The 12,960-nt window shown below is 39.0% G+C and overlaps 1 protein-coding gene across 6 annotated transcripts in view; it reads left to right on the top strand.

Moving 5' to 3' along the window:
• usp48 (ubiquitin specific peptidase 48) overlaps positions 1 to 12,960 on the top strand; it is a 253,629-nt gene that overhangs the window by 26,483 nt on the left and 214,186 nt on the right. For all 6 annotated transcript variants that reach the window (XM_076268712.1, XM_076268713.1, XM_076268710.1 and 3 more), the window contains 4 exons: positions 62 to 189; positions 2,230 to 2,354; positions 2,708 to 2,816; positions 6,818 to 6,951. In XM_076268712.1, the coding sequence (XP_076124827.1) occupies positions 62 to 189; positions 2,230 to 2,354; positions 2,708 to 2,816; positions 6,818 to 6,951 (496 nt within the window). The remainder of the gene's footprint in view (positions 1 to 61; positions 190 to 2,229; positions 2,355 to 2,707; positions 2,817 to 6,817; positions 6,952 to 12,960) is intronic.

The following is a 12,960-nucleotide window of genomic DNA, read 5'->3' as shown; positions in this document are numbered from 1 at the left end:
TAGTTAGAATGAGCAATCAGTGAAAATGGTTTAACAGAATATTTGCAACACCCCTTTGCAGAGGATGAGCCGGAGACAATATGTGAACATCTCCAGTACTTGTTTGCATTGCTGCAGAACAGCAGCAGAAGATCCATCGATCCATCGGGGCTTGTGAAAGCTTTAGGACTTAACACGGGACAACAGCAGGTATAACAGCATAATATTCTTAAACTGCAGAGGCATTGTTGTTTTTTCCTTATCGGTCATATACAGTGGGGAGAATAAGTATTTGAACCCATGCTAAAGTTGACTAAAAAGAGGAATTTAAAATCATCTGTTAGAAATTGATCTTAATGCCTTAATTTAAAAAATCCAACCTTTAAGGACACCAATTTTCTTAGTGAATGAAGAATGTATCGTAAATAAATAAATGTTTTTCCTTAAATTACAGGGGCAATAAGTATTTGACTCCTATGTTAAACTCCCATAGAGGCAGGCAGATTTTATATTTTTTAAGGCCACTTATTTCATGGATCCAGGATACTATGCATCCTGATAAAGTTCCCTTGGCCTTTGGAATTAAAATAGCCCCACATCATCACATACCCTTCACCATACCTAGAGATTGGCATGGTATGTTTTTCAGTTAACCTATTAGCTTGTTTGATTTGCATTGAACTCAATGAGCATCAAACCAGCTAATAGGCTAACTGAAAAACACACCATGCCAATAGCATGGGTTCAAATACTTATTCTCCCCACTGTATTGAGTAATTAATTCCCCTGTGTTTAGTAGTCTATACCTTAAACAACATTATGCATTTTTGTATCAGCACATACATGTTCAGGGAAAGGAAAATGTGTGTACATGTAGCATGTGTTCTTTTGAAGGGGCTATGTTAATTCTGTAGAATTCAAGTTGTCTTGAACGCACAATTAAGTTGGTGATGGCACTCATCCTTTGACTTGCATTGTATTGATGTAGTGCTTTTGGAGGCAGTAGAGGATTGTGGTGTTACAATAGAGAATGTTTTAAATATGGTTTGCATGCTAACTTTAGTGGATATCTGAGCAACACATGGCATATAATTTTTTCATATTATGTGAACTGGTTATTCTCACTTCTTCACAATCATGCTTTTGTTTTAGATCAAAACTTCTCATAACCCCTTTAAATAACTTTCAGGTATCCTAAATCTGAAGTAGTTTCAATTAGGCTGGAATATTGTGAAAAATATGCTTCAATGAAGTGTTTCCATTAGTAGCTAATATTAAGCTAGTAATGGCTAGGGCTGGACCCGAATATTCAGCTTATTGAATGTTTATTTGCTGCGTTGGTATAGCTGTTTCGGTATTTTGTTTAATCTAATTGTGAAGTCCTATAAACTTTATTCTATAGAGTAGCTGACTTATTGCGATAACCCTGATCACTTGCACCTGTGCCCCACTCGGGCAGAGGTAGTGAACAAAACTAGCCTACAATTCATCTGCTGAAATACTATTGATAATTTCTGCTGCTGCTGTTCCGTCATCTGTTATCTTTGCTGCCCCAGGGTTTTTCCTGCAAAGAGAATTGTGTGCCAACCTATGTTGCCCTCTTGACATTAACTAAGTTGCCATGTAAGGGATAACAGCTGCTGATGTGTCCCGATATACAGAATTAATGAACGAGGCAGTTGCAAAGAACTTCACGATGCGCAGTCGAGGCCGTTATCCTGCTTATCCCCTAGTTGCCACTATATAGGCAATAGTCATGCCTTTATACTGTAGCACGCAAAGGAAACAAGCGGTTGAGTTTAAAAAGAAGCCGACTTGTTCAGTTTGTTGTAATACTCTCTTTGGTCCTGACAGTGATAATAGTGGGCAGTTACCTTGTTTACACATGATTCCATTGTTGCTAAGGCTGCTTCCAGGCTTAACTGTAGTTAGCTTAACTGTATGGTTGTTACTATTCAATTAGAATTGATATGGAATGTTGATTAAACTTCTTTTTTGCCAGATCTATTTAATATGTGTCCCGTTATACAGAATTAATAGCCACCCTTCCAGCCAATCAGAAAAGTCTCTGAAAAATCTCTCTGGGTGATAAATCTGGGAAACACATTCTTCACACATTCACAAACTAAGTACAAAATCAGTAGTTTTCGACTACAAAAATTTGTGCCCCATCAAGAACAAGGACACTAGCGTATAGTCTACCTTACACCGTACAGTTCTGTCCAGCCTCTGCCCTTCTTTTTCATATAGGATGCACAAGAATTCTCCAAGCTATTCCTCTCCCTCCTGGAAGACATCCTCTCAAAACAGAAGAACCCAAGCCTCCAGAATGTCATTCAGCAGCAGTTCAGTGGAATGATTTCCTATGTCACAGTGTAAGACATATGCTTCTTTAGAGGGGGATTTTTAAGGGTCCAAGATTACTTTGCTAGAATTGCAACATGTCCAAATAGGCAACCTAAATGGAAGACCTTTTTTTGATTCAGTTTAATTGTGTATGAGAATTGAGAACATTGTTGACTGAACATATTTCCTTAAGCTACAGCCTTGTGCTTTCTCAATGTCTCAGACATAAAATTTAACTTTGATGTTTTAGGCTACATGTCCTTATGCTTATACAATCACAGTTTTGATGTTTCACTTTGGTGCTTTTTTTCTTGTGGGTGTTGTGTGCGATATATCTGAAGTATCGATAACTTCCTTGACTTTTTTTCCTGTCTTGTCACAGATGCGACCAGTGTGGTCGGTCATCTTCCCTACCCTCCCGATTCTACGAATTGGAACTTAATATTCAAGGGCACAAAAATCTCACAGAGTGTCTCACAGAGTTCTTAAAGGTAAACATGTTTCGTGAATGTAGAAATGAAAATGTTTCTGGGAGAATGTTTATGGGTCGAGTCCTTCATGTGGCCTTGCAGAGTGCAATGTGCAATCTAGTTTAAGATAAGTAGGTGCCCGTGAATCCTGCGGTAATGAATCAAGCAAAAATATATGCCTGCGTGGGTTGGTGGGGGTGGGGGGCGGGGGGGCAACATTGGAAAATAGATAATTGCATCCACTTTGAATGTTTCGGATAACTTAAAGGGACACCAGGCAACGTTTTCGTGTTAATTACTCATCTTCGTAAGTCGGTATATGGTTAAATGACTCATTACAGGGCGAATGAAGACTCTCTCGCCCGCCCCTACTGCCTGTAGGAAGAATATCCCGCTTGCAAGTTCAGTGTATCGTACCCGGTGACCGAAGCAGTTTCAGTTTCCATCCTGCATCCACAGCACAGAGGGAGGCTAACGAAATGCTAGCGATTGTTGCAAACGTGTGTATAATGGCAGAGCCGGCGAAGAAGCAGTGAAAACCCTTGACGGAAGATGCAAAGAAAAGGAAAAGAGCTTCAGACCGAGCGAGGGGGAGTTTCATAGAGAAAAAACATCAGGCTTGCCTGGTGTCCCTGTAAGTGTTTCACCGACAATTTTTCAACAGCGGTGCTGTTAGTTGCAGAAAGTTGGTAACCCAGCTAAGCTAGGGGGTCCTGGGGCCATGGTGCCCCTTAAAAACATTTAGATGATCTTAGCTGAGATATGTGGAAAGAAATGGACAGATTGAGACTTAGAAATATGACATAACCATTTGAGGCAAAAAGATGCCAATTACAAACTATAATTGTTGCAGAACATGAACGGATCACAAGCAAAAACCTTGGTATAATTTTAGACAGGATTAGATAGGGTCCTTTGTGTTAATTTTCAGCCTTTTCATTAAAGGGATATTCCGAGGGTTCCTACGGAGTATGGAAAACCTGGAAAAGTATGGAATTTAATTTTTAGTAATTTCCAGGTCTGGATAAGTATGGTATGGAGAAATATTTGTGTTTCCAGACTATTGCATCTACAGTACTAATCACTTCACTCAGGTCATAATGAACCATTCCTACTGTTGTGTAGCTTAATCAAGATACAATTGAATGGGGGTCCTCAGAAAAAAATCTCTCCCACAAGGGGACCCTGGTACCAAATCGAGAACCCCTGTTCTATGCATGTGCCCTATACCATTGTGCACTGGTATGTTTGCGTAGCAAAACACTGGTAGACTTTTTTGATTTTGTAAAAGTTACCAAGTTACCAAGACATGGATACTGCATTATCTGATAAACTGTTATTGGAAACAAATAATACTGTTTACGGTGATTTCTGAGGCCTCTGCCAGCAGTGCACTAGTCTCCAACATATGTAGGCTATGCTGACAGAGAACTAAAAATGTGAGTGCACCTTCCAACACAGCACTTCCCCAATGAAAAGTATCCAACAATTTGAGTATGGAAAAAATATGGAATTTTGAAATGGAAAATGTGTAGGAACCCTGTATTCCACCATTTTGGGAATTACACTCATTTTCCACCTCCCCTTGAGTTAAACAATTGATTTTTACCTTTCTCAAGTTCATCCAGCCGTTCTCTGAGTCTGGCGATACCACTTTTAGCTCCCGCCTAGCATAGATAATTGAATCGGATTAGACCATTAGCATCTCGCCTGCTAGCATCACGTTTAAAAGTGACTAAGATTTCCGGTAATTTTCCTATTTAAAACTTGTCTCCTCAGAAAATTATACTTGGCGATTTTCTAGGCTGATTTGACATGGAACTATACTCACATTCCAGCGTAATAATCAAGGAACACCATGGGCGCAATCTTAGTCACTTTTAAATGTGATGCTAGCAGGCGAGATGGCCAATGATTCGCATGTCCTGCCACTCTCTTTCGGCAGCTATAGAATCACTTCGTATTTTGTACATACGCTCTGGAGAAAGTTTTTGTCGCTACACGAATGTCTCCCAAGGAGAGAGTTCTCCTTTCTTCTTTCGTAGCATTTGCAGTCAAAGTTACCGATTTTCTCCATTTCTCCATTTTCATTTCCAGGTAGAACCAGGGTCGCTGTATATTAAGTAGCCATGTGTATCGCTTGTAACATGCAGCTGATTGGCTGAAAAAATAACAAAAGCACGTCAATGGCCAACTGCAGTTCAGTATGGGAATTAGCTAACACGCCCCAGCACAAAGAGAGAGGCAGATTTTTTGCCAAAACTATACCCAGTTTCAACGACAAAATGTATACTGTTAAGGCAACCATACTGTTATCTGAAACATGGAGTGGCTTCTTCATGACTTCAACTTGCACATTCTGCAAAAAAACAAAAATCACTAATTTGAAAAAAAAAAGCTTAAATTGTGTTTTGCGCGATTTCGTCTAGGCCGACTTGCTGCTGGTTCTTATATGGCGGGACACATATATACTACTGCAACAACTTGCTGCGTTAGCCTCAAAATGTATTATTATTATTAGTAGTAGTATTTTCTTCTCTATTATTGTGTTAAATGTTTCAAATGTAAAGCACTCTGAACTACATTCTGTGTATGAAAGGTGCTATACAAATAAAGCTTATTTTTATTATTATTAATATTATTATTATTATTATTATTATTATTATTATTATTATTGTTATTTATGTCCACACCTTTTAAATAACAATCAGATTTTGAGACAGGAATGGTTCTTTGCCATCACTCGGGCCTTGTGCTCCTTCCAGTTTTTTTGACTGATTCAGGTCTGGGTTCTGGCTGGGCCACTCTAAAATGTTGGTATTGTTTCTTCACCATTTATTTTCCACTTTGGCTGCATATTTCAGATCATTGTCTTGTTTAAAGCTGCAGTTGGCAAGATTTTTTTGATCCTATTCACTGAAACCGACACTATGCTCCGACAGAACAACATAATTCAGCCGGTTTTAGACAAAAACCTGCACTTCTACCTCCACTTAGAGCCTGTTATTTGTTTTGCAAAAATCTACAGCTCCCGGTTCTTCTGGTCCAATCAGAGCAGGGCTGTGTGAGAGCTGACTGTCAATCACAGTCTGGTGCAGTCTGGTGCGCACTGACAAGCACAAACTCAATGAGAAGGTGCTCGGTGGTAGTGGGGCAGGGGCATGAGAGTTGTAAACATTTAACATTTTGGCTAAGTCCCCTCAATCTGTCAGACTTGCCAACTGCAGCTTTAAAGGTCTGATGCTGAGGCCATGGTTCCCTGATCAGTGCGTAGGTTTTCCTACAGAATCTTTTTTTCTCATGATGCCATTTACTTGAGGCCCTAAAAACACCCCAAACTAATGCATTTGAGTGTGGTAGTGTCATTTACAGCCAGAACAAACATATCGGTCAAGAGAAAATCAACATTAAATTGATTTTTGCTAGGGGTCAGAATAATTTTGGGTTTAGCTGCACATTTTTAACAAAGACTCATGTGCCACAATTGTTGGCATCCCTAGAAAATATTTTTCAGATTTATATTCAGCTACTTATGTTAATCAGTGTGTTTGTGAACTTTTATTAGTAAACCAGGATTTCCTTTTTCACTAATGTATGAATGTAAAATGATAGAGGTAAAATAACATAATAATTTTTCAACATGGAGGAATAGTCTCAATTCCCATTCCCAATTGTCTCACTGTTATCACTGTGATAAATTGCCAAAAAACAATATTCCTCTTCACTCAACTTTCCAGGGATCTAAATAAATATAGAGGGCACAGTATAAATATAGAGGGCACTGCAATTCTTAAGGGTAGCAGCTACACTTCTATGTTTAAAGGGAAATTGTAATTAAGTGGCTCATCATTTTCATGAGTAGGAGTATGAGTATATAAGCACAGATGCTGGTATCATAATTGTAGTAATAAAATGTGAAATATGAAAACCAGAAATTTTTAGTTTCTGTCCCTTTCTCTCAAGCTTGATTATTTCAGAGATGGTGTATGGCTTTGCCTCTGATGTCCTCCGGTCTTTCCTAGGAGGAGAAGCTTGATGGAGATAATTGCTACTTCTGTGAGAACTGCCAGAGTAAACAGAGTGCTACACGTCACATTAAACTCCAAAGTTTGCCTCGAACCCTTAACCTACAACTCATGCGTTTTGTCTTCGACAGGTAAGCTCTGCTTCAAACTACTACTAAATGTTTGGTGGTGTGCCATTAATAAGGTGATCTACAGTGGGTACTACTTCAAATTGTCCAGCTTCACATGTGATTCTCACGTGACCTCACGCGTGAATCACACGTCTTTTATTTATATTTCCCCAGTGAAACCGCAATGACCCAAACAACCACCAGGTGGCACTTGTGAGCAGGGTTAGGAACGTCGGCTTTTGCCGCTTTGAGTCTATGCGCACCAGTATGGTACAGTATGGACCATATATTTAGCCTACCCAAAATTTTTTCAGTTTCCACAATATTACCCCCTGATTAGCTTTCATTTCGATGGCTGATAGGCCTACAGTACGTCTCCTGCGACAGTCCCAACAGTTAAGACTATAATCAAACAATCCAAAAGTGAATTACCGGTAGGCCTAAATCCTGAAACAAACGGAAAATCTTCTGCTTTTAATATAGCCTACCGATACGCTGCTCCAAACAACATGCAGTCTCACGATAAAACTTGTTATTGTTTTTAAAGGTGTCTTTGTTAATTTATGAAGAGGCATCTGGCTGTTTTGTTTGTTTGTTTTCTTTCATTAACCCTTTCGTGCCCGTGCCGAACATTCCATTTTTGGTGCTGGATGACCTCCTTACACAAAAAACCTTATTTCTTGAGTATAATACATACCATCAATGGGATATACATACCATTGTAATCAGAAGGATCAGTTCTATCAAATGATGTAAAATACATATGGTAATGTTGATATAGTAATGAACAGTCTTTGAAAATCCTCTCCAAATGTATACTGAAATTCGTTAAAATTTAATTTCATTCACATAAAAATGAATTTTCATCATATTTCTATACAAGATAGAGAAGAATATAGAGTGTATGACATGTTCAGCAAGTTGTGGGCTATTTAACAAAAAAGACTGAATTGGAATATCATTAACCTTTCAAAAGTTATGATAAATTTAGTGATCAGTGTAAAAAAATGCAGGAAACGGGATTTAGAATGTTGACAGAATTCACATTCTCTTTCTCACCAAAAACATGAAAGTATGCATAAAAAGTAATAATGAAGTCAGACACAATGGTTTAGATTTATGTGGTCCATAAGAATAAACCATTTATTTGTATATAAGCAAATGCAACAGTCAATAATAATGATATATAAAAGAAAAACATGTACCTTACCAGTAATACAGGAAGTAAGTATACTGTATATGTATTGAAGATCAATTCTGAATAGAGACATAAAATACATTTGATTCAACAGATACAACTTCCTTATATAAATTAGTGTAATATGAAAATGATATACATCTATAAAATGTATTATTTATGAAAAGCTAGGAATACAATCAACTTCAACATCACTCAAAAATCAATGTGTTCTAAACATTTGAAAGTGGATTACATAGAACAAGCCTGTTGAGAATAAACACATACACACATATACACACAAACTCTCACACACACACACACACACACACACACAGAGAGAGGAGGATAGGGAAAGGTGGGATGGGGAACCTGAAGGTTAAACACAGAAGACCTATGACTCAAAACGAAACGCATCCCCTTCTGTAGAATGCCAAATCTGACAGCAATTTTGTTTACCAAAAAAAGTCACCTACCGCTAAACTCCAGGCCATACAAGCTACTTTAGTGTTATTATGTGTTGTTTTTATAACAAAGCCAAAATTTTTTCTTTGGCTCCTGCTGTACAGGAATATGTACTTGATGAAAAGACGACAGAGTAGTAGTTGGAACAGCTGAAGGCGAGGCTGAAATTTTGACGGAAATGCCTGCCAGCTGTTGTGATAGATTTTCTCCAAAGTCTTTCTGGCTGTAGCTACCAAACCTAGGTTCAACACCAGATTCTGCATTGCCAAACTTGAAATTAGGGCTGCACGATATTAGGAAAACATGCGATATGCGATAACATTATTGAGTTCTGCGATAATGATATAAGTTGCGATATTTAAATATTTCCACCTCATGTTTTTCTCCAACCTCATACGCTGCGCATCTCACGTTATTAGGCTACCGGCATGCCGAGTGCAGCGGAAAGTGAAAGTAAGGGGTTGCGATCGCACAGTAGGCTTAGTAGTAGTAGGCTTAACAACTTTTACAAATAACGAATCCTGATTACCTCTCTGCTGCTGTCTGGGGCTTTTGCTAAATGCAAGTCATGAAATACAAGCCTTACAGTGAAAGACAGATATCTTCTGATCCTATAACTATAACGAAAGAAATTGTTTATTTTAACACAGTGAAGGACGCATTTGGCAATGTGTTTGTAACACGTCATCCTTAATAAAACCAAAATATTTCCATATAACAGACATGCTTTTCCTTTTAGTCACCAATTCCTCTTCACCCAAGTGTAACCTACCTCGCTCGACTCACTATCTTCAGCAATCACGACATTAGCTCCCGCCTCAACACCTAAAACACCACACACCTAAACTGGTAGGGGACGGGCTTCTAGGGCAGCATGACCGCATCGGTTTGGTAAAATATGTTGACATTCAGAATGTGAATACACCATAGACTGTATGGAATGCGCACGGCACAAAAAAATTATCGAAATTTATCGAAAATTAAGTAATCTGTGCGGTATGTCCATCGCAAATGTTAAGCGAGTGCAAGATATCGCGATAACGATAGATTTTAGATATATCGTGCAGCCCTACTTGAAATAATAAGAAACTACTGACAACGGCAATGTCAATGGAGAAAAAGTGTACACAATATGTATTTCTCATTTGGTCAACACTCCCTGATCCCTTCAGAGACTTGGTTCCCCAGTAGCAATGGATATTAGGGAGGGAAGTGAAGTTCCATGTCAATGATCAATCCCAGAAAACTGTGAAACTCTTCTGGGGTCTCTTCGTCACATGCCCCTGCACTGTGTGTTTGCATACGACAGCCTACTAAGCACAACCTCCCACCCATTCCGGTTGGTAAAACCACATATGCCTGGGACAACAACATATAAAAAACAACATAACAAGTCTATTTCACAGTGTTTTAGTGGCAGTCTACACCACCCTACGCACGCCACCTAAATCTATACCTTCTTCGTCCATCCTCACATGGTCTTCAACATTGTGAGTGCAAGCTCATCAGCAGTCAGCTACCTCTTCAGGCCTGCAAGGACGTCTGTGTAGGTCTTGTCATCCTCCATCTGAAACAACAGTAAAATCATACAAATGTAATACCTTTATTAATTAAAAAAATAAAATCACAAAACTACAGATGCGTGCGTGTGCACATACATATACAAGAAGAGATAGCCTAAACTATTGAAGCATTCTGAGTAACTCAAAAATATTTAGAAGTATGAAAAGTCATTTTATTACACATGGGTTTAGCTACCCTAAATCTGATTGCCTGGCTGGCATTAAGATAAAGACAGATTACATTTCACCTAGTAACTAACTGCTGAAATGCAATGACATTTCTGACATAATATGTGATTTCACATCATGTTTTCTATAACTACATATTGAGAAGAGTAGAATATCAAGTCATGCCATCTTAGAAAATGTTGAGACAAGCATGTCTGATGTTTGTCATTTAGAAGTTAGCAAGGTAAAACAGTTCACTACAAACTGCCTAGCGAGGTAACAACCCGAGGAGAGGCAATAAGTTAATTAGCACTACATTTCTGACAGAATCCGTGATTTCACATCTTGTTTTCTACAACTACATATTGAGAGGAGTAAAAATATCGCTCAACTTATTTCAGGTAAGAGAACGCAACTTAGAAACGCAGCGCCCATTGATTTATTCAGCTTTGGTATGCTATACTGTCTTGCCAATATAATGCTTACCTAACAAACAAGTTGGTACTAGAAAACAAACTTACTAACAGGTTATATACTAACAGGTTTTTAAATGAAATTGTCAAATGAAAATAACTGATATCAAAAGCAAACGAGAATACTGCAAGCAGTTCAGAGTAATGCAGTTAGCTAAAGTTACATGACGATGCACTTAGCCCCCGCTATGCCATAATGTTGACGCTGATGAGAAAGCATATTACTGTCAAATAACATGATTTTATGACTACAAATTAAGATTAACCATAACTAGAAACGATGTAAAAACATATATTACCTCAGTTTATCCAGCTGTGCGGTTTCCAGTCGAGGTTAACTCCAACGAAGTGCAGGTGGCATCTGGCGGTCCATGTCAAAATGTACGACTGACGTGAAAACTTTTTTTCACGACTCATCTTCAAGTATCCAAAACATTTCGCGCCATAAACCCTTTAACCAATCATATCAAATTGAAGCTTATGTTGTCAGCATTACGGGGAAGATTTCAGAAATAAAATCAGTCATTGGACAGCTGAGATATTAGATGATTGGTCATCGTTAAAATTTTAACGAAATTAGAACGGTCGGGCTTGTAAGGGTTAATGGTTAAGCTCATGAAAATCCGCTTCGTTCATTGTTTTAAAGATGAACTGAACTGAAAGAATCAACATTGATAATGTGTTGATTATGACAATTAAAAATAAATGACACTAAAAAAGTTAATAAAAAAATCAACACGTAGCCTTTTTTAAGCAACACCAAAATTGTGTTTATTAGTATTAGAACGCTGCCAGTTTCAATGACGTCACTGGCATGGTAGGACCTGAGAAGTTCTATAGGCAACAGCTGCAGCATATTATGTATACACGAAAATTAGTAATTTTAATGGCATGGGTTACACATTTGAGCCTGTGAAGGACAGGCCTGTAGTGTCTTGACTACCACTAGATGGGGGACGATCGGTTTCAGGCTCCAGCTCAACCTTCAGTAGGATCATTTGGGTGAAAATGACTGTGTGGGCGCTGCTGGAGCATGGACACTGGAATCTATCTGTTGCAAAGGAGTTGCGAAACGTAGGGAAAATGTTTGAGGAAGCCAAAGTGACGGGAAAATATGTTTATTTATGTATGTGTTTATTTCGGGGGGTATACATTTTGTGCAATGTATAGCGGCACAACATAGGCCACTGTAGACCTAGCCTACAGGTCATGTAGAAAACTGGACGAGGGGCGCTTGAGACAGCAACACGCACGCTGTCTCTCTGTCTCCCTCCATCCCTCACACACACACATTGCCTACTGTACATCCTTCACACAACTGCATACTCACTCACCACCACTACATTAGGCCTATGCGAAGGCTACGGTGCATATACAAATAAGCTATATAACACGCAATGTAGGCTAACGCAGTCTGGACTACTGGCACTCGTAACAGCAACTCACACGGGCTCTTTCTCTCTCCCTCCCTTGAAACTGTTAAAAACTTCGTTACCCCAAGTTGACCCCAGATACACGGAGGATACACGAGTTTTGCTGTTTATTTTAGGCTAACGTTAGTGGAGAGTTTGCAGATTTTTACCTTGTGGATGTTGATATTGCACGAGTCTCTTGGATAGCAGCTCTGCGAGTTAAACTCCCTCGCATCAACAATCTGCCCTGAGATGGTGAACAACTGGCTTCAGGGTGAGTAGAAAGGGACATTGGATTCTGTTTACAGACCCGCTGTGGTTACCAGCTAGTAAACGCATTATTATCGATCTGTGATATCGTCGGAGTCATACTCTCTATGGTCGGAGTGCTAGCTTGTGGAGTTTGACATAAGAGTGTTTCCAAGGTGTTTAGCTGCTAGCCCTTTCCTAGGTTGGATCGTATGGTAGCCTATCTAACACTGCCTATCTAACACTGGACCTCATCTGAGGCTACTTCGAGATATTATTCCAAAGGGTACAGATAGGCTACTGCACTTAAAACTTTAAAAGATTGAACGAACCTTCCCAGACTTTGTAATTTCGACCAGTGACTGCATTGGGTGAATGAAGCCGAAGTTGAAACTTAGGCTCCATGGCACATAGACTGTGGGCTCGCCCTTCTATGAATTGAAAAAGACTAGCTGCCCCACCGAGTTTGCGATAAAGTAAGCAAGAAAAGGGTTTTTTAAGTCAGGATATGGCGAGTCAATAGC

This window comes from Alosa pseudoharengus, unplaced genomic scaffold (assembly GCF_046254945.1).
Source record: "Alosa pseudoharengus isolate Yale_2024_CS ecotype anadromous, Long Island Sound unplaced genomic scaffold, YU_APseudo_1.1 YU_APseudo_1.1_scf_5, whole genome shotgun sequence".
In the NCBI taxonomy this organism is placed as follows: domain Eukaryota; kingdom Metazoa; phylum Chordata; class Actinopteri; order Clupeiformes; family Clupeidae; genus Alosa; species Alosa pseudoharengus.
Note: the sequence above shows the minus strand (reverse complement) of the source record. Positions and strands in the feature narration are given on the sequence as shown.